The sequence below is a fragment of the Stegostoma tigrinum genome, chromosome 21 (genome assembly GCF_030684315.1).
Source record: "Stegostoma tigrinum isolate sSteTig4 chromosome 21, sSteTig4.hap1, whole genome shotgun sequence".
NCBI lineage: Eukaryota > Metazoa > Chordata > Chondrichthyes > Orectolobiformes > Stegostomatidae > Stegostoma > Stegostoma tigrinum.
Window position 1 is genome coordinate 21,808,760 of NC_081374.1, and position 25,148 is coordinate 21,833,907.

The 25,148-nt window shown below is 40.3% G+C and overlaps 1 protein-coding gene across 2 annotated transcripts in view; it reads left to right on the plus strand.

Annotated features, from left to right (window-relative positions):
- Positions 1–25,148, plus strand: part of elapor1 (endosome-lysosome associated apoptosis and autophagy regulator 1) — a 126,978-nt gene that overhangs the window by 96,395 nt on the left and 5,435 nt on the right. For both annotated transcript variants that reach the window (XM_048553234.2, XM_048553235.2), the window contains 7 exons: positions 1,899–2,072; positions 2,178–2,358; positions 3,282–3,381; positions 13,283–13,384; positions 15,976–16,102; positions 16,987–17,165; positions 19,053–19,218. In XM_048553234.2, coding sequence (XP_048409191.1) covers positions 1,899–2,072; positions 2,178–2,358; positions 3,282–3,381; positions 13,283–13,384; positions 15,976–16,102; positions 16,987–17,165; positions 19,053–19,218 — 1,029 coding nt within the window. The remainder of the gene's footprint in view (positions 1–1,898; positions 2,073–2,177; positions 2,359–3,281; positions 3,382–13,282; positions 13,385–15,975; positions 16,103–16,986; positions 17,166–19,052; positions 19,219–25,148) is intronic.

Consider the following 25,148-nt stretch of genomic DNA (forward strand, 5'->3'; position numbering starts at 1 on the left):
GGTATAGAGGAAGTCGTATAAAAGGTAAACCCAGCTATTGTACATCAAATTACAGCACACCTTTCATCAAATAAAGTTCCCATAATAAAATATATTTTGCTGAGGTTTATAAATACTATAGTCTAACAATGTGAAATATTCTGTGAGGAATGTCTTGCACCTGGGAACTACAAGCATTGTTAAATGGTTTTCTCCAAGTCATAAATTTGTGGCTTCAAGCTCCTTCTAATGATTTAAAAAGTACCAATTGACAATTACCCTGTTTCCTATCACTCAGCCAATTTTGTGTCCATGTTACTACTGACTGTATTGCTCCATGATATATAACTTGGGTCACAAGTCTGTGATGGCACTGCATCAAATGCCTTCTAAAAGTCCACGTCTACAGCAATACCTTCATCGAACCTTTCTGTTGCTTCTTCAAAATATTCCAGCAATTTAGTAAAACACGATTTCCCCTTTAGAAATCCCTGCTGATCTTTGTAATAAAACTCACCTTTTCCGTGTAACTACAAAATAATCCCAAATAATTGTGTGTAGAAGCTTCCCCATCACAGAAGTTAAACTGACTGGTTTCCAGTTACTGGGCTTTATCTCATAAACGCTCTTGAACAAGGCTGCAATGTTTACAATTTTCCAGACTTCTAGCACCTGCCCAAATCTAGGGAAGACTGAAAGATCATGGCCAGCACCCTGTAATTTCCCCTCTTACTTCCTTCAAATCCTTGGATGTGCTGTATCTGATCCTGGTACCTCACCAACTTTAAGTACAATAGACTATCAAAAACTTCTAGTGACTGAGATCTGTCCTTTTGTCACCTTGACCTGGAATTCCATTTCCCTCTTTGGTAAAGACAGATGTAAATGATTCATTCAGCACCACAGCAAAGTTTCCTGCCTCCAAATGAAAATTCCCTTTATGGTTCCTAGTCAGCCCCATCCCTCCTTTTACCACTCCTTAACAATTGAAGAATTGGGATGCCTCTTTGGGATGCAGCTTTTTCTCATAATTCGTCTTTTTTGTCACATATTTGTTTTTACACCTCCCATCAGAACCGTCAATATTCCTCCTGATTCTCAATTTTATTTTCTACCTGATTCTTGTCATAATTAGACTTCTTCTTTATCTCAGTAACAGGTAAATGTTTCCTTTGCTTGTCTAATGAGGTCTCCAGTAACAGGTGGAGACAATGATATTGTACTTTGAGCAAGGGAGTTAAGTAGATTCTCTCAACCATCTCTGGGGGAAGGGCTGCCTTTGTCAGATGGAGGCCACATAGAAAGCAAAAGAGACAAAAGAATTCCTCAACCAAGAGGTGACCTGCAGGATTAATCCAACATAAATATTCCCTTTTCCACGTTTTATCTTAATTGCTCTTGACATTTGTAAAGATTTGATGCCAGTGGAATCCTTGCTTCTTAGTCTTTGGCTGTCTGTGTGCTTCAATATTAGTCAGATTTTCATCCTATTATTTGATTTATTTTTAAAAACAGCTCTCTTCTATGTACACTGTTGAATCCTTGCCCACTCCTACCGGCTTCTGCCCACACAGGCTCCTCCATCACATCAGTACGGGAAACAGCATTTGATCTTGGATAATGTAGTTAATCCCACTGCATTACCGGAAGAGAACATGGGAATTCTCTGATTCTTGTCAATTATGCCTCAACCAATAGTTCAAAAACAGATTATTTTGTCAATTAATTTGATTAATTTATGGGAAATATCTCCCTTTTTACGTGGACTGCTCAATTTGTCTAGATAACAACCTGATTACAATCCAGAAGAAATCCATTGTGAAGCTTCTTTGAAGAAACATGTTCAAGTGGTTATAAATAAAATTGATTTGTTTCAAATCTCTCTATGTTGATAGTTTATATGTACATTTCTTTTTTAGAACCGCACCCTCTGTTACAATGATTGCACGTTTGTATTTCACAAAGCGCATGGGACTTGGCAGTATGATTTCAGTCTTCTCAATGAGTCCACATCGATTACAAGTGGCCCTCGTTTCACTCCAAAAGGAGTGCGATACTTCCATCATTTCAACATTGGTCTCTGTGGAAATCAGGTTGAGATTAAAACTCCTTGATACTAATAGTGATTTGACATTCTTATGTAGACAAAGGGGAACCACGGATCAGAAATCAAATGTTTACACCTTTTTTTTCATCAGGGAAGAAAATTGGCCTCTTGTGTGGATAATGTTACAGGTGAAGGTGTAATTGAAAACGATGAAGGCTTTGCCAGAGCTGTCACATCCTATATCTGCCAATCCACACTTGTTCCATCTGATGTGACAGGATTTAGGTCAATTATGTCAGCCCATCCCATCAATTTAGCAGATCGCTTAATAGGTGAGTGTTTTTTTAACCGGTTATATTTAGATATTACATGTAAATATCTTGCTGGAATAGATGTAAATTGGAACTTTTGCCAATCATTATAGTGGGCTACTGTTTCAAACTATATGTGAAGCAAAAAGGTAATAAAGAGCTGTAACTATGTTGAAAAGAAGAGTAAAGATTTTGCTGTTTAAAGCAAATGGGCATGACTTTAGTCTGTTAAGTTATGGCAAACGGGAGAAGGCATCATATTTTTATAAATTCTAATCTTCAAAGTGATAAATTACAATCTGAAGGTGCTACATGTGAGAACTTAAACACATATTACTGCAAGATAATGAAATGTTGTTTACCTAGAAATAAATACCTCTTTAAATCTCAATTCAACTAGTGTAAAAATAGAAATATTTAGTGAAATCTGCATCAGATTTTTTTGATGCTGAAATTTTTATTCTAGTTCTTTTGTGAGACACCATTCCTACAGCTGATTGAGTTTAAAATCGCCAGAATATTAAACTGCAAGTTTTGTCTACCTCTCAAAACATCCAAATGCTGAACATTAGCCAACTGCTGTATGAGATGCAAGTGAAGAACATTTCTGATCCTACTTCTGTTCTCAAATAATATACTCATAAAACAAATATAAAAATTGATTTATGAGTAGAATTTCTTGTCAAATAATCATATGTTTAGTGTTTTTAATCATATTAAGGAAAATTTCAATGTTTTCAAAATTTCGTTGGGTATCTTTGCAGGAGAGAGTGATTATGTGATAAATATCTGAGAAATTGGCCTAGAAATCAGAGTTAGATTCAAGAATGCAAACCGTATTAACCCATTGATAAATGCTGTGGCTGACAAATTAATCCCATTCAGGCATCAATATCTGGTTCTAAAATAAACAATATTTAAAATGTTTTCTTTTATCTTTCCAGGAGTGACCACTCAAGCCACACTGGATAATATCACTGCTGACCCTGACTTATTTCCTATTGAGAAAGACAGAACACTGCCTGATATAATCTTTTTTTATAGGTATGTGACTTGTGTTTGATTGCACAAAAGAATTGTTAAATTCCCAAGTTTCATGGAAATACTCGGGATGAAATTGGATTTTGTTGTACTTGTTTTCTGGTGTGTGCAATGTAGTTCCGTTTTCCTGCCACTCTTTCATGTTTGAATGTGTCTGATGCCCCTATTTGTTCAGGCACTTCTGTGTTATCTCTCCTTCACAATGACCCGAATTGTTCAAGGCCCATGAATTTGAGAATAAGGGGCTCATTGCCTGTTTTAGATACCAAACCAGAATTTTTTTTGCCTGAAAGCAATGTACATTGAGCTTATGTGTTCAACGTTACCTGACTTGCATACACACTGACTGGTAATCTTTTTAATAGGTCAGTTGGAGGTTGTCACCATTAAGAGATTTTTTTTCTGAGATTAGAGTTCTTAGTATGGAGCCAAGAGGAACCAAAGTATTTGCCATGACTCATGCAATTGAGCAAGACTTACCTTGTTTTGCTGATGTACAAAGACAGGCACAATAGCTTAGGTTGTTTAATCTGCTCCCAGAAGGAAGAGAAAATAAATTTTAACCTGAATTCTTGGAACAGTTGCCAACAAGTATGTGAGACTAGTTAGAGACAGTCACTATGGTCCTCGTGGTGGAAAAGAGTGAACACTGGCTGAGACTGGTCAGCTATCACCAAATGGAAACTGTCAATATTGGTTAGTAAAAGTCAACACTGATTGGCTTTCCCCAGCCAAAAATCTGTTTTCATTTTTTTTAATCATCCTGACTGAATGCAAATTGCATGAGAGATGTTTAGTGAACTCACTTTGAGTGAATGATAGCCTTGTGTGCAATCCCGAAAAACTGGTTAAGAAACTGAAAGAAACATTAATTGTAGCTGTAAAAGAAATCAAGCCTTTACTGGGAAACCACAGTTAAATTAAACACTAAGTAATCATAAAAACACTTGCTTCGTTACATTTACATACAGCCCACCTCATCTCCAGTAAACATATCTTGCGGCAATTTTGTATTTTATTGGTCATACAGATTTTTCAATGCTCCTTTGTGTCACATTCTCTGCATTTAGATTGTGGGTACTGCAGCGGCTGTAAAGAATAATTAAGCAAGGTTTCACAGAATTTGTCCAGACAAAACAAAAAAGGTGCTGCAATAAATTCAGAGGACAAATCAACTGAGCAAAAGCAATTGAGCTAAGCAGAAACAAACCTGCCTCCTTAGTTAAGCACTCAATATTTTCAAAGAAAGTATGAAGTAATAAAAATATATTACTTATCATATGCTGCACACTTGCAGGACTTTATTGTTGCTGCTTGCAGGCTGAAATATTACTTTCTCCTCTCTATGTTTGGATAGAAGTGCAATAGTGCACTAATGTAATTGCTGGCATTCTGCAGTCATGGAACTCTGTACAAGTATGAAGATGGAAGCAGCGAAATAGCAGCGTCCTGTGCCTTGGCTTGTTGTCTTCGTCCACTTTTTCTTTCCTTTCCTTCTCCTCCTTCTGTTCTCAGTTTTATTTAGTTCTTGCTTAAACTTACCTCCTAAAGAGAGCTGTTTGGTCGGCAAGGCGGCTTTGATGGATCTGGAGCGCTTGGCTACAGTGTTGCCTGGTTTGCAAAGCCCAGAGCGGCACTCTGGCAGCAGCATTGTGTGGGCTGGTGAAGCCTGCAGTGGGCTAAAGTGGGGGAGAAGGAAAAGTTGGATTCGCTTCAAGTTATCTTTCCTTATTTTCTATTTTCTTTAATGTAACAAGAACGGTGCCAATGCATGGCAATGGTATAAACTTTTCGCTATATTTTATATTGAATACATGTGACAATAAATGCTTCAATTCATGTGACCTGTGCCATGAGGCGCAATCACTACAGACAGTCATCTTAAAGTATTCATAATAAAGACAGAGTGCAACCGGAGTTGTACTCCTTGAACACAGAATTCAGAAGTGGAGCTGAGATTGAGTTTTGAAGAGCTGTGTAGAAGCCCAGCTACTAAAAGAGGAACACAAACTTTCAAAGTTGCTGAAAGCTGTTTAAAACCATTGGAAGCCAAAGGCTGAAGGTGAATCACCAGGTGAGTCAATACAGTGACTGTCCAGCTTTGCCGGAAATGAAAGGCAATATGGAACAGAACTGGCATTCACAATGAACCATGAGATTGCAGTAGATTTAACAATGAAGCCAGGGCAGTTACAAAAAGTATGCTTTCATCACTGTCGGGGAGCGGTCTTAAAAAGTGCCCAGTATGTCTCCAAAGAACAGCAAAAATATGCTGCAGAAATTTTGAAAACCTCAAAGGCATGTTTTGAACCTAAATGGAACATAACTTAGGAGTAGATAATAAAAGGTGAGGCTGGATGAACACAGCAGGCCAAGCAGCATCTCAGGAGCACAAAAGCAGACGTTTCGGGCCTAGACCCTTCATCCGGCCTAGGCCCGAAACTCCTGAGATGCTGCTTGGCCTGCTGTGTTCATCCAGCCTCACGTTTTATTATCTTGGATTCTCCAGCATCTGCAGTTCCCATTATCTCTAACATAGGAGTAGTATGTTTTCAGTTTTAGAGCTCAAGGTGAAAAAGAGCATATTAATAGAACTGTGACTGCATTTAACACAGCAAGCAGGATCCTGTTAGTACAACACCTGAAGAATGACGTCAAAGATAGGATCTCTCATTTCTAACATATTTCTGCTGTGATTGCATGACTCAAGAGAAGAGATTCTGTTTCTTGAAGTTAGGTATAAAGGTAATAAGGGAAGGTCCCTATAGTTCTACTGGACCATAGAACAACTCTCCCATTAGAAAGAAATGACTAGTTTTGGTTTAATCTGAGCATCAGCATGCCTCAAACATGGGTGAATTGTGAAGGAAGTGCCTTCAGCTGGTGTAGGAATTGAGCTCATGCTGTTGGCATCACTTTTGTATCACCAACCAGCTGCCCAGTCAACTGAGTCACCCGTTCTAATCCCACTTTCCAGCGCCTGGATCATAGCCTTTAAAGCTACAGCACTTCAGGTGTAGCTCCACTTCTTTTAAATAAGTTGAGGGTTTCTGCCTTAAACACCCAAACTGGACAGTGAATTCCAGACACCCACCGACCTCTGGGTGAGATCTTCCTCATATCTGTTTGAATTCTTCTACCTTAAATCATTGCCCCATGGTGCCTTCAGCACTAGGGGAAATAGGTCTTCCCTGCCCACTTTGTCCGAGCCCCTCATTATTTCGGACTCCTCAATAAAATTGCCCCCAGTCTTCTCTGTTCTGAGGTAACCAGTCCTAGCTTAGTCAGTCCTTCATCGTGTTTACAATTTTTAAATCATGGCAATATTCTTGTAAATCTCTTTTCACTCTTTATCTAAACAGTATTGTGATGATCGAAAATGTATGAAAAACTGAACCTGCAGCCTCACCAATGTCTTAAGTGCTTCCAGCATTAGAATCTTGTCCTTGTATTCAGTACCCCACTCAATAAAGGAAAGCATCCCATGCACATTCTTTACCACATTATCTGCCTGTCCTGCTTCCGTCATGGAATGGTGGGCATGTGGTCCAAGGACTCTTACTTTCTTTTCCCCTACCAATACTCTCTTGCTTATTGTGTATTCTCTTACTTTATTTGCTCTTCCCAAATGCATAACTTCTGAACTGAATTCAGTTTGCCACTTTTCTGCCTACTCAATCAAACATTTGATATCTTCCTGCAGTAACAGTCATTCTCTTCATTGTCAACTACCTACCCAATTTTGAGTCATCTACAAATATCCCAATCATGAAATCCACGACTGAGCCCAATGGAACACCACTGGAAACCATTATTCACAAAACCTCCCATTGGCCATTACTTTTTGTTATCTTAAAATCTGTATTTTTATACAAGGTGTAGATCTGGTTGAACACAGCAGGCCAAGCAGCATTGGAGGAGCAGGAAGGTTGACATTTCAGGCCTGAAGAAGGGTCTAGGCCCAAAACGTCAGCCTTCCAGCTCCTCTGATGCTGCTTGGCCTGCTGTGTTCATCCAGTTCTACACCTTGTTATCTCAGATTCTCCAGCATCTGCTGTTCCTACTATCTCTGAAACAGATTTTGCTGAGTTTAGATTTCACTTTTTGCCTCAGTGCGATCTGCTCCTGTGATCCCAGTACATTTGAACTGTGGATGCTGAAGATCTGAAACAAAAACAGAAATTTATGGAGAAACTCAGCCAGCCCAGCAGCTCCTGTGGAGAGAAAAGCAGAGTTAACATTTTGAGTCCAGAGACCTTTCTTCATAACAGTTCTGAAAAAGGATCACTGGACCCAAACTGTTATCTTTGCTTTCTCGCCACTGATGCTGCCAGATTTGTTGAATTTCACCAAAAATTTCTGTTTTTTGATCCCCAGAACATGAGCCTGGGATTTTGGATTCCTACTCTAGGGACACTACCACTGCAACACCACTTGCCCATGAAATATACCACACAGACATGTTCATCATCCAATCAGTGCATTGTAGAATATGACCCCTCATTCTCCTACATTCCAAGAAATAAAGTCCTATCCTGGCCAACCTCTCCCTATAACTCAGGCCCACTAGTCCTGGCAACATCCTTACGAATCTTCTTTGCACACTTTCCCATTTAACAATGACTTTCCTAAAACAGAGTGACCAAAACTGTACACAATACTCGAAGTGCAGCCTCACCAACAACTTATACAACTGTAACATAGCATCCTACCTCTTATACTCAATGCCTCAACCATTGAAGGCCAGCATGCTAAATGCCTTCCTTACCACCCTGTTTACCTGTGATGCTGCTGTCAACAAACCATGTACTTGTGTTCCTAGGTCCCACTGTTCCACAGCCCTCCTCAGGACCATAGCATTTACTGTATTAGTCCTACCTTGGTTTGACTTTCCAAAGCACACAACCTCACACTTATCTATATTGAATTGCATTTGTCAATCTTTAGCCCACTTTCCCATCTGATCAAGATCCCTGTGTAATTTTGATAACCTACTGTGCTATCAAAGTAACCTCCTAATTTTATATCATCTTCAAACTTATTAATAATGCCTTGTATATTCTCATCCAGATGATTTATGTAAACAACAAATAACAAAAGTTTCAGCACTGACCCCTGTGGCACACCAGTAGTCACAGGCCTCCGAGAAACAACCTTCAATCATCACCCTCTGCTTCCTATCATTGAGCCAATTTTGAATCCCAGTTAGCGAGCTTTCCCTGCATCCCGTGCAACCTAAGCTTCATGATTAGTCTGCCTTGTGGGACCTTGTCAAAGACCTTACTAAAATCCATATAGACAACAGCCACTGCCTGACCTTCATCACTCCTCTCAGTTATCTCTTCAAAAAAATTCCAGAAGATTTTTCAAACATGACTTGCCATTCACAAATCCATGCTGGCTATCCCTAATCATACCTCGACTATCCAAATGTTAGTTTATCCTGCCCTCAGTATCCTCTCCAATAGCTTGCCTACCACTGATGTTAGTGAGATGCAATAAATATCTGTTGGGTCTTTCAATACTTTGTTACTCATATCTAGATTCTTATATTAAGAGGGATAACCCGAGTAATGCCATATCAGACTGCCGCAGCCAAATTTTCCACAGTGTTTAAAAACAGCAAGATATGTCAAGCACAGAACTGTGGAGAAAAGCAACAAGTATCCACAGGAGAGCCCACAGAAAGATCAAGGCTGAAAGATAATTGGCAAATATTCCAGTGGTCATCAAAAACAAGAAAAGAACCCATGTCCAGCATGGAGATATCAATGTTTTAACTTCAATAAGGTAAACTACTTTCCACACAAGCGTTTAGCCAGGAAGAAGACAAATAGTCAATAAAGCTTATAGACATGATTGTTCCAGAGGTGCCAGATGACAAGTCTTACAAATGAAGTATGCTGCTACAGAATTGTTGGTTGAAGATTTGGATGAATCACTCTACATCTTAGAGAAGGTTGGCAATGCCAAGACTAAAGGTAGAAAATGTCATTTAGCACTGCGATGAAGAGAGCAAAATAAGAACATTGTATTAATATGAGCCAATTGGGGATTCCTACAATATGTTGAGCTTCACAGACCTGAGTAACTTTGTACCATATAGTAATCGAGGAATGAAATCCTGGAAGGAGAAGTTGAGGCTCTTTGTTGGAATGATGCATATTAACCTGAGAGTTCAATACAACGGCAACAATGAAGACTTGGAATTTCAGAATGTAAACACAGATCTACAGCCATTCAATGCAGCAGAAGCAAAATCAAAAGCTCGGACTGATATTCTTTAAATACCAGAAGAGATGTATGGTGTTTCACAGGACACACTGACTGATGAACAGACCAAAAAGCAAAATGAGACAGAAACAAAAGCAAAATGGTATTCAAGGTAACAATGTAAATTAGCGCTAAAGATTTCAAAACTGAACCAGAACTCTCAGTTCCACCGCATCACCATGCTTACCACCACCGATCCCCACTTACCCATTGCTTCTTTGGGGCTCTCCCTACCCTGTTGCTTCTCTTGTTTGTTGTTGGTCCTTGCTCCCCTCAGCCTTGCCCTTGCCCCCTTTGGCCATTCTCACCTCTTCTGGCTATGCTTCCCTAATTCTTTCAGCCTCTGCTCTCTTCACCCCCTCTGGCCCCTGCTTCCCTAGCCCCCTCTCTCTTCACCCCTTGAGTCAGCCAACTCAACTGATTTTAGCACTGCTGCTGCAGCTGAGTGAGGAGGAGTGGCTGTGAATGAGGGGTGAGTGACCGACTGATGCACTGATCAGGGACTGTGACGGAGTGAAGAGTGAATGACTGACTGACCAATGAGAAACTGAGGAGGAGTGCCTGACAAATGGAGTGAGAACAATATGCCTGTTCAACTGGCTCAAGGCAACATTAATGCAGGTTAACAAAGTGTAGAGCTGGATGAACACAGCAGGCCAAGCAGCATCTCAGGAGCACAAAAGTTGACGTTTAAGGCCTAGACCCTTCATCAGACCTATTGTCGACAGTCAAAGCTAGAAGCTTGTCCTGTTGGCATAGCCAGTTCCATCTCCACCTCTCCATCAGTTTTGTATTGATGCTCAATTTTTGTCAGCTTTCGGTAACACTGGCTGTTGCCAGTTTGCTGCCAGCTTCTTTCCAGTTTATGCCTGTGCAGATTATTTCAGTTTGGAAATAGACTGGACGCTGGAAGGATATTGGCAGCACAGGCACCTTGCATCAAGTATGCGTCAGGATCACGCTTCCAGGCAGCCAGGGTCTCCATCACGTTGCTCCATGTTTATTGTAGGGATATTATTTGTATAACTTCTTTGTTGCAAATAATGGAAAGGAACAATGAACATTTGCACAATAAATAGATTTTCATTTATAAGTGGGTAATTTCCATCTTTCAAAACATTGTAAATATTTAGGAAGCTCTAGTGTCACATCCACAAGCAAGCTGTTATTCAGGTTTGTTCTGATGAATTTAATTGATATTCAAACCAGTGCCAAAATAACACAGCACAGCAACTATAACAATACTCCTGCAATGCACAAAGGTTGCAGTGAGCCACTTCAGGCAATCAATCTCCACTCCATGGGGTGACTCTTCCTGGTGAATCACAACCAAAATTGACAGATGCAAAGCGATTTCTGGTTGGATTTAGCAGTTCTGGCATGTGCTGGTTATTCCATTTCGAGGCATGTTACATAGCATTGTGAATTTCAGTTTCAAATGATTTTTTTTGTTCGGAGCGCCAAAAAAAGGGATCCTTTCAATTTGGATCACATGCTCTTCAACGTGTTCTGGTATGGAATTATGCAGTCAGCTCAAAAGTCCAACGAAAACCACCTTGTTCGCTATTTTTCAAGTGAAACAGAGAATCAAAAGAACAGAAGGAAGACTTTCAGGCTGCCATGCTGTTGCAAGCTGTTTGAAAGAGCTCTCCACTTTTCCCTGCCCTTTCCCAAGCTTACTAAAAATGCCTTTTTCAAATACTTATTCATTTTCCTTTTGGATGCCTTTATTGCTTCTGCTTTCACCAATTTTTCTGATGAGAAAAATGAGATAATGGTAACATAACAGAGGCCATTAAAATTATGAAAGAGTTTGATAGGATTACATGGAAAAAATGCTTATATTTATGAAGAATTCCAAATTAGGAGCTCATAGCTATATAATTGTTACCAGTAAACTCAGCAGGGAATTTGGGATAAACTATTTCATCCAGAGAGTGATTAGAATGTGGAACATGCTACCGCAAGGAGTATTTAAGGGAAATAGCATCAATGAATTTAAGAGGTGGCCAGATAAATACAAGGGAGAATTGAAAAGAAGGTCATGCTGAAAGGGTTAGAGACTAGGAGGGCAAGAAGGCATGGGTGGAACCGAGGTACTAGCACAGACTGCATATATACTGCATCCATTGTACCCGGTGCGGCTACCTCTACATTGGGGAAACCAAGTGGAGGCTTGGAGACCGCTTTGCAGAACACCTCCGCTCAGTTCGCAACAAACAACTGCACCTCCCAGTCGCAAACCATTTCCACTCCCCCTCCCATTCTCTAGATGACATGTCCATCATGGGCCTCCTGCACTGCCACAATGATGCCACCCGAAGTTTGCAGGAACAGCAACTCATATTCCGCCTGGGAACCCTGCAGCCATATGGTATCAATGTGGACTTCACCAGTTTCAAAATCTCCCCTTCACCTACTGCATCCCTAAACCAGCCTAGTTCGTCCCCTCCCCCCACTGCACCACACAACCAGCCCAGCTCTTCCCCCCCACCCACTGCATCCCAAAACCAGTCCAACCTGTCTCTGCCTCCCTAACCGGTTCTTCCTCTCACCCATCCCTTCCTCCCACACCAAGCCGCACCCCCAGCTACCTACTAACCTCATCCCACCTCCTTGACCTGTCCGTCTTCCCTGGACTGACCTATCCCCTCCCTACCTCCCCACCTATACTGTCTCCACCTATCTTCTTTACTCTCCATCTTCGGTCCGCCTCCCCCTCTCTCCCTATTTATTCCAGCTCCCTCTCCCCATCCCCCTCTCTGATGAAGGGTCTAGGCCCGAAATGTCAGCTTTTGTGCTCCTGAGATGCTGCTTGGCCTGCTGTGTTCACCCAGCCTCACATTTTATTATCTTGGAATTCTCCAGCATCTGCAGTTCCCATTATCTATGATACTAGCACAGACCTGTTGGATCGATTGGCTGGTTGCTACGCTGTACACTCCACACAAAAACTGCTGTCTTGTTTTTTATATTCATACATTTTTTGTATATAAACACCTTTATTGAAGTAACTGCACAGAAGCTGGTATCTCATCACCAAGTCACCCTTTATTTGCATGTGCACAGTACATGCACTCTGAGCAGGCAGCTCAAAGCCAGTCCCAAGAATGAGGAGACTCTCTGAATTCCTTGTTTGCATGTTAGCCAGGACTCCTTGATTGGCCCAGGTTAACAGCTCCGATCAAGAATCTCAGTCAATAAGATCCACCTGGCCCATATTCCAGTCACTACATTTGTAAACATATTCTCAATTCTGTGCTAATGATCTTACATTTAAACCCTTGCATTACCAAGTCACAACTCGTACAGCCTTGCTCTCCACATATCCAATAATCCTGCTATTATCTTTTGGACTCTGAACAACATGTTTTGTGTACCAATTACCCTTCGTTCCCTTCTCATTTTCCATCCACATCTGTACTCTCCACCGAGCCTGTGCATGCACGTATTAATTGACTGAGAGTGCAGCATATTTTTGCATTTTATTAACTCCCTGCCAACTCCCAGTCCATTAACTTAGTGCTGCCACTAGTTCATTCACATTTTCAAACGGCTGCTCAATTTAAGTGCATCATTAGCATGTTGTAGAACAGCTTAAAACAGAAGTGACTTTATTTATGTCACACAGGTCTACTGAATCAACACGGACTTGCAAAAATGGGAGAACGTCCACAGTAAGATTGAGATGCAGTCCTAAAAGTGGTGGCTCAGGAGTCATTTCAGTGCCAAGGTAATGCCTCACATTCTCTTTAAAATGTTTGTACAGTTGGTGAATGCATTATCACACCAAAAATTAGATCATTTGTTGTAATACTGCACACTTTTATAAATGCATTTCTCAATCAAATCAAAGGTGAAATCAGTAATAATAAAAACAGCAATAAACTAGCAGTTCTCAAGCTGCACAGGTACTGATGTGTGAAAGGGGAATGTTGCTCACGAGGAATCATTCATATGTAAAAATAATGTATCATTTCCTGTTCTGTATCATAGCAACTGAAGCTTTTGCTTGAAATTACAATGAAACAGCATTTTTAGCCAGATGGTGGATGATAATCTATCAGCCAACAGTATGAATGATGAATCAGTAAATGTTCTGTTAGATAGGATGTTTTAACTTGAGAAAACCTGGTGTTTTCCATTGTCACCTTCACAAACAGCAACAAAAGCAGAGCACCGAGCGTGGAGTAGGAAAAGTTCCATAAGAAATCCAAAGCAACATTTTCATTCATTGTGAAGTGTACACTCAGTGGTACCACATTTGTATAATTGATGAACTGTAAATAGTGATAATAATTAACGAGCACAGCACTTCAAATAAAAACAGCTTTAAATATGCGGCAGCCAGAGACTGTTGCTGGCTGATGTTAAAGTGGCCTCTAGTGGTAACCTCAGAATGCAACAGGACTTGCCAGAAATCTCAAAATTAAGATGAAGGATTCTGGAAATCTGAAGCAAAAACGCATTGCTGGAGAAACTGTCTTCTGATGAAGAGTCACTGGATTCATAATGTTAATTCAGTTTTTTCTTCGACAGATGCTGCCTGCCAGGTGTGCTGAGCTTCTCTGGAGCTTTCTGCTTTTGTTGCAGAAAAGATAACCCAAAAATAGCTGAATTCTAGGCAATAAAATGTGACGCTGGATGAACACAGCAGGTCAAGCAGCATCTCAGGAGTACAAAAGCTGATGTTTCGGGCCTAGACCCTTCATCAGAGAGCTCTCTGATGAAGGGTCTAGGCCCGAAACGTCAGCTTTTGTGCTCCTGAGATGCTGCTTGGCCTGCTGTGTTCATCCAGCCTCACATTTTATTATCTTGGAATTCTCCAGCATCTGCAGTTCCCATTATCTCTGAATTCTAGGCATCTAAGTTCTTCAAGTACATCAACTTCAAGGAACTATTAACAATGACATTTATGAAAACAGTGCCGGAATATTGTTCTTAAATATATGGAGCTTTATTGATTTATTTTAAGAGTAACAGTGTACACACATATTATTTTTATGGGTAGATTTCAATAGCAGTGGAAAAAAAGATGATTGCTATATTGGATGTCTAACACATGTGGAAAAGTGAAAAATCCACTCCCGTCATTCCAAATATGTTATAATTCAGACAGGCAGGCAGTGATGGACAGAACTAGAGTTTAATCTTTACACATTTATAAGCTTTTTTTTGTTTGCAGTGTCACATAATATGTATCGTGCACCTACAATACAACGTTCACGGTTTCAGCCTACGTCTTACGTGCCTATGAATCCCTAGTTAATGTCCATTGCCTTCTTGATTGCAAAGTGTTCAGCACCAATCATGACTCCTCAGATACTGAAGCAGTCCATGTTCACGTGCAACAAGATCTGGACAATATCCAGACTTGGGCTGACAAGTGGCAAGTGACATTCGCGCCACACAAATGCCAGGCTATGATCATCACCGATAAGAGACGATCTAATCACCATCCATTGACATTCAATGGTGTCACCGTCACTGAATCCCCCACTATCAACATCCTACGGGTTACCATTAACCAGAAACTCAACTGGACTCACCCCATTAACAGCGTGGCTACAAGGGCAGGCCAGAAACTGGGAATACTTTGGCGAGTAACTGATCTCTTGACTCCTCAAAGCCTGTCCACTATCTACAAGGCACAAGTCAGGAATGTAATGGAATACTCCCCACTTGCCTGAATGAGTGCAGCCCCAACAACACTCAAGAAGCTTGTCCCCATCCAGGACAAAGCAGCCCGCTTGATTGGCACTACACCCACAAACATCCACTCCCTCCACCACCGACACTCAGTAGCAACAGTGTGTACTATCTACAAGATGCACTGCAGAAATTCACCAAAAATCCTCAGACAGCACCTTGCAAACCCATGACCACTTCCATCTAGAAGGACAAGAGCAGCAGACACATGGGAATGCCATCACCTCAAAGTTCCCCTCAAAGTCACTCACCATCCTGACTTGGAAATATGTTGTCGCTCCATCACTGTCGCTGGGTCAAATTAGGGAATTCCCTCCCTAATAGCATTGTGAGCCAATCAACAGCAGGAGAACTGCATCGGTTCAAGAAGGCCGCTCACTAAAAACTTCTCAAGGGCAACTAGGGATGGGCAGGAAATGCTGGCCAGCCAGTGACACCCACATCCCACAAAATGAATAGAAAGAAAAAGCAATTAAACTCCCAATACAATAAATAGTATTTCTGCTCTGGTCATGTCAACAGAAGTTAGCTTCTTGTGGATGAAACATTTTGCAATTCACTTGTAGAAAATCCTTTTCTTTCTTGTTTACAGTAATAATATTATTCTGTTGACAGAAAATGCCAAGAAGGAACATGTGATGGGTGTACCTTCCACTTCCTGTGGGAAACAGCGGAGGCCTGTCCTCTTTGTTCAAAAAGTGATTACCACGAGATAATAGGAGCATGTATTAATGGAATTCAGGTAGAAGTTGAAGTAGTCATTATAGATGAGTTGAAACCATTGTACAGTGTATTCTCTTATAAACATGTTTCAGGGGAGATTTTCTGATTACTGATGACGAATTAATAGGTATCAACCATAGAAAAATGGATGGAGATTAATTTTGTCAAGTTTCCTTCCATTTACCTCCTATGGAAGGCTCCATTTGAGGTTTGTTTAGGGGAAGGAGGCATCCGTCTGTTCGCATCTGGAGTTTTAATTGAATCGATCAGAAGCCTTTGTACCAAATGTTTGACAACGCCATGTTTTGCTAGATAATAGGATAGTGAATCTACCAGATGGGATCCTTCACTCCTTAAGCTAATTTGCCTAAATTAATTTTGGCTAAATTAATATTCTTTTAAAGTGCAGTAATATTTAAATTGCAATGGGACAGAATCATTTTATTACAGAGAAATGCACTAAAGGGACAAAGTTAAAAACTGAGGGATCCTTCATTTAGGACAGAACTGAGGAGAAATTCCTTCTCCTCATGGGTCATTTAATATTGGAATTCACTTACCCCCCCAAACAGCCTGAAATAGAGTTGTCAGTCAGGGAACACGGTGCTATGTTGAAATGGCGAGCAACTAGAAGGCCAGGGTCATTTCTGTGGATAGACATAGATGTTCTACAAAGTAATCATCAATCTGCATTTCATCTCCCCAGTGCTTGAGCAGAGTTGCCAAACTCAGAAAAGTACTTGTTAAGGTGTATATTTTTAAAAATGCTATGCTGATGCAATGGAGAATGTGCTCCTGAAGTGTGTAACATTATTGGGTCCAGTCTAACAAAAACTTAAATTGGTGATGCATTGGGGTTCAGGTGAAACCATAAATACTATTTATGATATCTGTTGCTTCCAGAAAACTACTTATGTGTGGTCAGAACCAAAATTATGTAAAGAGGGTGTTTCATTGCCAGACGAAAAAGTAGTAACTTGCAAGACAATTGACTTCTTCTTGAAGATTGGAATAATCGCAGGGACAATTACAGCCTGCTTATTAATCGCCACAACATGCTACTTTTATAAGAAAAATCGGAAGTGAGTAAATAAGATTTAATATGTTGAGAGCTTTGGTTCAATGTTTTCGGATAAATATCATTAGGTTTATAGAATGGGAAGAGAAAGCAACAATCTTGTGTAATGGGTTAGCAAACAGGGGAAACGATGTGGGGGGGCAGATTTGTTTAGGGTGCTAGGCAAGAATAAAGGAGAATATAACATTGGCGGCTGGTTTTGATTGTTTATAAAAATATTGCACCTGCAATTTAGTAAATTTTACACTTAATGAGCAATGACAAAAGTTGTAAAGAGATGTATGGAGCTAGCAGTGAAAATACTTCTTTGACAATATAAGCGCAGACAAATTAAGCCCTAATAGGCCAAGGTGTTTTAGTAAAAGGAGCGCAAATTAAAGAACAATAATGTAGTAATAAATCCATACTAGGCCATCTTTAGGCCACAATTAAACATTGTGGGTAACTTTAAGGTGTCTCATTAAAGCCCAGTAAATTGTCCCAGTAAATTCACCAGGATAATGCAATTTTGAAGAATTCTCAATGTCGTCATTAATGTAATTGGAGCAAAGGAGACTGGCGGTTATTCAATTGAAGCTTTGAAAATTATTCAACATTCTTAGATCGAACCCAGATGACTTTAAAAGGGGTTGCTCTACCAATTAGAGGCTGATGCTCTCTCTCACATCTGCTTCTGTTAGGAATACCAAACTGACCATTGCCTAATCCATCAGTGTGGCCCAAACAGCAGCATCAGAAAACTGTGCACTCTGCTTGAATGAGGATGAGGGCCCTCACATCAAGGACAGAAGCTCATTTGAAGAGACTTCCAAAGAGCTCCCTGCAATCAGTGCTGACAGCCTTTGTCCTTACTGAGTGCCAACCCCATTCTTAGCTCTCTTTGGTCTTTGCGCTTGAGTTGTAGATCATCTTGACTGCACAAAAGAATCCACATGCATCATGGGTTCCAGGGAGTTGTTGAATTTTCTACACTTTTTCTACCCATCCTCTATTCCTTAGGTCAGGACTTTTAATTTTGAGCCTTGTATTTGTCTGCAGTCATGCTTTCTTTCCATTAGGTTTGGTGTATTTTTTCAGTTTATAAAAATATTGCTCTTGCAATTTAGTAGCACCTGCATTACCTGGCTATTATTCTGGTGTTTCCTGGTGGTGCTGTTTGTGTTGGATTTAAGGACAGATTGTGGACATTCTGCAGTTCCTGTACATTAAGTATTGTCAAGTTGACTGTGAGGCAATGTCTGAAAAGGCCTTTCTTTGCAGAGTTCTTAAATCCATCAAGATTAAAATCCCTGCTTTCTGCTGCTGTTTTGGGACAGACTGATAGTGAAAGTAGATTGGATTAGACAATTGCCGGCCCAGCAATCCTAACAGAAGCAAATGTGAGACAGGACTGTCTTCTGAGTAGAGGACTTTCAAAGTCTTTTAGTTACATTTCCCTATATTTAGAACAACAACTTTGTATGCCATGTATGACTTCATTAATAGGCTCATGTGCTGTTGTTGGACAAGCCAGGTACAGACATTTGAACAAAGCATCTGTTAGGGGTATCAAATGCTAAGTATTTTATTTGAACAATTAATTCACGTTTAGGTTAGTTAGTTAGTGTGTCTTATGTATGTAATATCTGTAATCAGCTGTTTTAACAGAGTCTAGATTTCAACAAATAAATAATAAAGAATACAGAAACTCTAAGGGTACTTGAAAGATAGTATGGTGCTGGAAATTTCCTCATGTAAAATATAGCCTTCAAATATTATTCAAATTCAAAATACTGGGAAATGTCTAATTTCCAAAATGATTCTCTGTTTAACATTCTGACTGGCAAAAGTTTTAAAAGCTGTGTAAATCATAATTATAAACAGTTCACATTTATACTTGAATTATGTTTAGGTTAGAGTACAAATACTCCAAACTGGTGATCAATGCCAATGCAAAGGATGGTGAGCTGCCAGCAGTTGATAGCTGTGCAATAATGGAAGGTGAAGATCTGGAAGACGATTTGATTTTCATGAGCAAGAAATCATTGTTTGGAAAGATAAAGTCAATTACTACTAAGGTATGATGGTATTTGATGACTTAACTGTACTGAATACTGTTTTGTTGCACTAACTACTACACCTTTTAAATTTTTATACTTATCAACTGCTCCATGTATAAGTTGTATTTTAACTCAGTGTATTCAAAAAGCGCTTTTTTTCATTTATGTCATGAAATTTCCAATCATTGGGACAAAACAGGATTAAGACAAGTTTTATGTCCACTGTGAAACAGTAGAAATTTCAGTTTATAACTTGTGACGTAGAAAATCATGGAACTGCAGTAGTTCAAGACAAAACCAACCAGAAGTAAGAAATTTACAAGATTACATGTCACCATAAATTTCAAGCCTGAAACTGAATTAATGACTTAAATGTGGCTATACATATTTTGTTGTATTGCAGAATATACACAATGCATTTAATTTTTACTATTTTTATTCTTTCATTTTCTTTCTCCTGTGTCTTGAAGCTCCTAATTCACATTCGGATACAGCTTCATAGAAAGTAACCACTTCTCCATTATTATGCCCAGCAGACTATTCTTCATGTGTGGTCTAGGTGCTATTGCTGGTGGCTGTTTCACTGTGCAAAAAAAACTGGGGTGATGTGGTGGCTCAGTGGTAAGCACTGCTACCTCACAGCATTAGGGACCCAGGTTCATTTCTGGCCTCAGGGAACTGTCTGTGTGGAGTTTTTGCATTCTCCCATGGGTTTCCTCTGGTTTCCTCCCACAGTCCAAAGATGTACAGGCTACCTGGATTGACCATGCTAAATTGTCTGCAGTGTCCAGGGATAGGTATGTTAGGTGGATTAGCAGTGGAAAATGCAGGGTTACAGGGATAAGGTAGAGGAGTGTGTCTGGGTGGGATGCTCTTTGGAGACTCAGTGTGGATTTGTTGGGTTGAATGGCCTGTTTCCACGTTGTAGAGATTCCATGAGTCATAATTAAGACCAATCACAATCCAGCCTGATGTCTACAATTTAAGCCCTTTGCAAAAGAAGTAATTGGATAGAAATCATGAACAGGGATCTTGTCCTCCACAACAGTATTCAGGACATTGGTAGTGTTCCTATTGCCATGCTGTTTAAGATCAGCTAACACAACATAGGCACTGACTTGAACATGGCATCTTTCTGGTTGTCTGGATCATGTTTAACTTAAGCAAAAACTGTTCCAACTTGAACCAAATTGCGGGTAACTTCAAAATTACAGAACAATTGATAAACTTTTGGGATTGTGCAGAGAGTCTACATAAGTCCAATATATTTTGGCACCATTATTATTGACCTAGATCATGTTAAGGATATTTTAGAATTGCATGTACTAATGAAACTAACTTTGTCATGCATTTGGATAGGAGGGATAATGATCTTTCCCTTACGTTGACTATTTAACAATTAGCTTTGGACTGTGAAATTAATTGACATTGCTAGTGCCTGGTGATGTATTTCTGTCTGTTCCTCTCTCACATTTTATTGCATATTTTTACATTTGAACTGTCTATTTTTTTTTTTTAGCCTTCATATGTATACCATCCTGGTATAGAAGAATGTTTTGTCCTAGGAAAGACAATGTTAGACTGAAGCGCAGTGTCCTCCACTTAGATAGCAATGGTGAGCAATAGATCAGGAAAGAAACAAATACATCTGACGGTAAAATTGAGCTAATAATTTATGGAAATTTATTATAAACAGGAACAATGGGAAAGTGTAAACTAATAGGTTAACTTTATCCAATATTGTAATATTTTAATATTTAGAACAATAGTAAATTCCAATAGAATCCATGTTCATGAGAATAGAAAACTGTATTTATAATTAATTTTTATTAAATGCATATCCAGCATTGTTAAGGTAGAAATAGAAAGCCTTGATACTATGTTTACTATTGGAGAAAAGGTTTATTTTTGATGAAGCCTTTCCAGCAGTGCTGAGAGCACTCATGACCAACATTTTGACAAAAGAGCTACCATTTGAGAAACCTCTTAAAAGTGGTGAAGGAAATATGTTAGGTTTTGCAAGTTTCAAAGAGTAATGTATTGGCCACCTGTACGTTTTCCTGCTTAAAAAAAAATGGCGAGGATGAGAGATGCTGAGGAAGTCAGAGTCAGGAATCACAAGGTGTTAGAAGAAGTGCGGACTGAAGTCACGGAGGAATTCATAAACAAAAATTAAGAATTTAAATAAGATTCGCCAGGAGCTATGTAGACAACAAGAGACCACACATATATTGCAATGACCTATAATAAACAAGATTTTTCATCACCTCTACGAATTGTTTATTTTACTAAAAGGTGTATGTAGTATGTGGATACCTGCATTCCACAGTGCAATGAATGCTCATTGTTCGTTTTTCATCATACAACTTTCTTGATTCTAACACGATGCCTTCACTGTTCATATTTAGCGCCTTTATAAAAACATTTTATCTATAGCTTGTACTTAGACTTAAGAAGTTGCACTTGAATGTACACCTGTGACAGAAAAATAAGTTCTTTACTGACAGGTACAAAATGTCAGCGAATTGACAAGAAATTTAATAATTTCATACTATGTTCTTCTGCAATGGGACAGACAAGAAATCAACCCTAGTGACAGTGCTGTTTTGAAATCAGACATGCAAGATCAGATCCTTCCAATATACTTTTCCCTATGCTATAACTATTCATGGCAATGCAGGTGAAATTGCAGGTGAAATCCAGTCAAATGAACTGGTAATCTAATTTTCACAAAGAATGTTCCACTTGTTTTACACAATATACGCATCTGTGTACTGTATGAGGGAAAACATAGATCCTGATTTTAACATTATAGCACCAAACCTAACTCCCAGAATTCTGTATTGTCACTTAAATATCTGTTGTTATCTTTCAGACATCTACCCTCTGTTCGAAGGCTGCACGTGTTGTCAGTTAAAGAGGGAAAAGAGTTCTTCTCCCAGGTCCCTGGAACAGTCAAAAGGCCCTTCACTTAGTTTTGCCCAACCATATCCATCCTACCCTCCCCATTGTGTTTAATATTTTCTCCACCTGTGCTTACCAGGCTCTGTTAGTCTGGCCCCCACGAGACCCCAAGCATATTCCAAGTCCAGGTCCATTGCTAAATGAATGTCCCTAGTCACTGCTCCTTCTGGTGCTGCCAATGTGCGAAGCAACTGAACTTTCAATCGGGTTAGTGATTTTGTGAGATTGGAATTTCTCCTATAGAGAGACAAGAGTTTCACCTCTTAGGAATTGAAGGCTGTTGTTCAAGATATTAAAATGAGGCAAGCTAATGAAGAAAAGGGGTGGACTGTCACCAAAATCTTATGAGGAGCCGCCCTCAATGTTTAATCCAGTCCACAATGTCTAGGCCATTTGGCCAGCAGTGGTGACAGCATTGTGGAGTCTGGAGTGAGTTGTCCTATGAGTCCTCAACATTGACTCCAGACCCCATGAAGTCTCGAGGCTTCAGGCTAAACATAGGCAAGGAAACCCCCTGCTGATCATCCCGGACCGCCCTCCCTGTGCTGATGAATTGGTACACCTCCATGTTGAACAAAACTTGGAGAAAGCATTGAGGGTGGCAAGGATGCAAAATGTACTCTGGGGGGGGAATTTCACTGTCCATCACCAAGGGTGGTTCAGCAGCAGCATGACTGATTGAGCTGGTTGGATCCTAAAAGACATTGCTGCTGGACTGAGTCTGTAACAGGTGGTGAGGGAACCAACAAGAGGGAAAACATACTTGACCTCATTTCCTTACCAACCTGCCAGTTGCAGATGCATCTGCCCTTGACAGTAAGCGTAAGAGTAACAATCGGTCAGTCCTTGTGGAGATGAAATCCCGTCTTCACATAAAGAATACGCTCCATTGTATTGCGTGGCACTTCTACTGTGCTAATTGGCACAGACTTCCAACAGACCTAACATCTGCATTATGAGTATCTATGAGGGCTCTGTGGGCCATCAATAGCAGCAGAGTTGTACCATAGCACAATCTGTAACTTATTGGCAAAGTGTATCCCCCATTCAACCATTACCATCAGGCCAAGGGATCAATGCTGTTTCAATGGAGAGTGCAGGAGGGCATCCCAGGAGCAGTAACCAGGCAATAACTGAAGATGAGGTATCGACCTGAAGAAACTACCAAACAGGAATACTTGCCTGCCAAATAGCCTTTGCAGCAAGTGATAGACAGAGCTATGCGAGTTCATAACCAGCAGATCAGATGTAAGCTCTGCAGTCCTTCCACATCCACTTGTGAATGGTGGCAGATAATAAAACAATTCACCGGAGGAGGAGGCTTCACAAATATGCCCATCCTCAATAATAGAGGACCCCAGCACAACAGTGGAAAAGATAAAACTGAAGGATTCACAGCAATTTTCAGCCAAAAATGTTGAGTGGATGGTCCCCAGCATTACAGATACTGGTCTTCAGAAAAATCAATTCTCTCCGCACAATATCAAGAAACAGTTGGAGACTCTGGATACAGCAAAGACTATGGGCCCTGGCAATAGTCTGGCAATAGTACTAAAGACTTGTACTCCAGAACTTGCTGCTCCCCTAGTCAAGCTCTTTCAGTACAGCTACCACACTGACATTTACCCAACAATGTGGAAAATTGCCCAGGTATGCCCTGTATGTAAAAAACAGAACAAATTCATTATGGCCAATTACCACCCCATCAGTCTACTGTCATTCATTAATCTTGTGATGGAAGGTGTCAGCAATAGTGCTATCAAGCTGCATCTGCTCAACAATGACCTGGTCAGTGATGTCCAGTTTGGGTTCTGCCAGGGCCACACAGCTCCTGATTTGACCAAGTGTGGCATTGAGGAATCATGGCAAAACTGGAATCAATGGGTGTCAGGGGCAAACTCTCCACTGTCTGAAATCGTACCTGACACACAGGAAGATGGTCATGATTGTTGGAGGTCAGTCATCTCAGCTCCAGACAACTCTGCAGGAGTTCCTCAGTTCAGCTGCTTAATCAATGACCTTTCCTCCAACATAAGGTCAGAAGGGGAGACGTTTGCTGATGATTGTACAATGTACAGCACCAATTGCGATTCCTCGGGTACTGAAGCAAACCATGTTCAAATGCAAAATGATCTGGACAATGTCTAGGCTTGGGCTGACAAGTGGCAAGTAACATTTGTGCCACACAAATGCCAAGCTGTGACTGTCACCAATAAGACACAATCTACCACCACCCCTTGACATTCAATGGTTTTACAATCACTGAATCCCCCTCTATCAACATCCTGGAAGATACCGTTGACCAGAAACTAATTTGGACTTGCCACATTAATGCAGTAGCTGCAAGAGCAGGTCAGAAGCTAGGAATACTGTGGCAAGTAACTCACCCCAGGACTTTCCAAAGCCCATCCATCATCTACACAGCACAAGTCAGGAGCATGATGGAATATCCCCACTTGCCTGGATGAGTGCGGGCCCGACAACACTCAAGGAGCTTGATGCTATCCAGAACAAAGTAGGCGGCTTGGTTGGCACCACATCCACAAACATCCATTCCCACCACCACTGACAATCAGTAACAGCAGTGTGTTCTATCTACAAGATGCACTGCATAAATTCACCAAAGAACTTCAGACTGCATCTTCCAAACCCACGACCACTTCCATCTGAAAGGAGAAGGGCAGCAGACCCATGGGAATGCCATCACTTGCAAATTCCCCTCCAAGTCACTCATCATCCTGACTTGGAAATATATCACCATTCCTTCACTGTCGCTGGGCCAAAATCCTAGAATTCCCTCTCTAATGGCCATTATGGACATTAATGCTGGTTCGCATCGCATGAATGAATACGAGAAAAAAAATATATAAATCATTTCCAAATTATCCTGCAGCTTTACAGCAATTAACATTTTATGAGTAAACATTAACAGGTATTTACAGATAGAGATTTTATGTATTGTTCACTCAAATTGAGTATGGCTA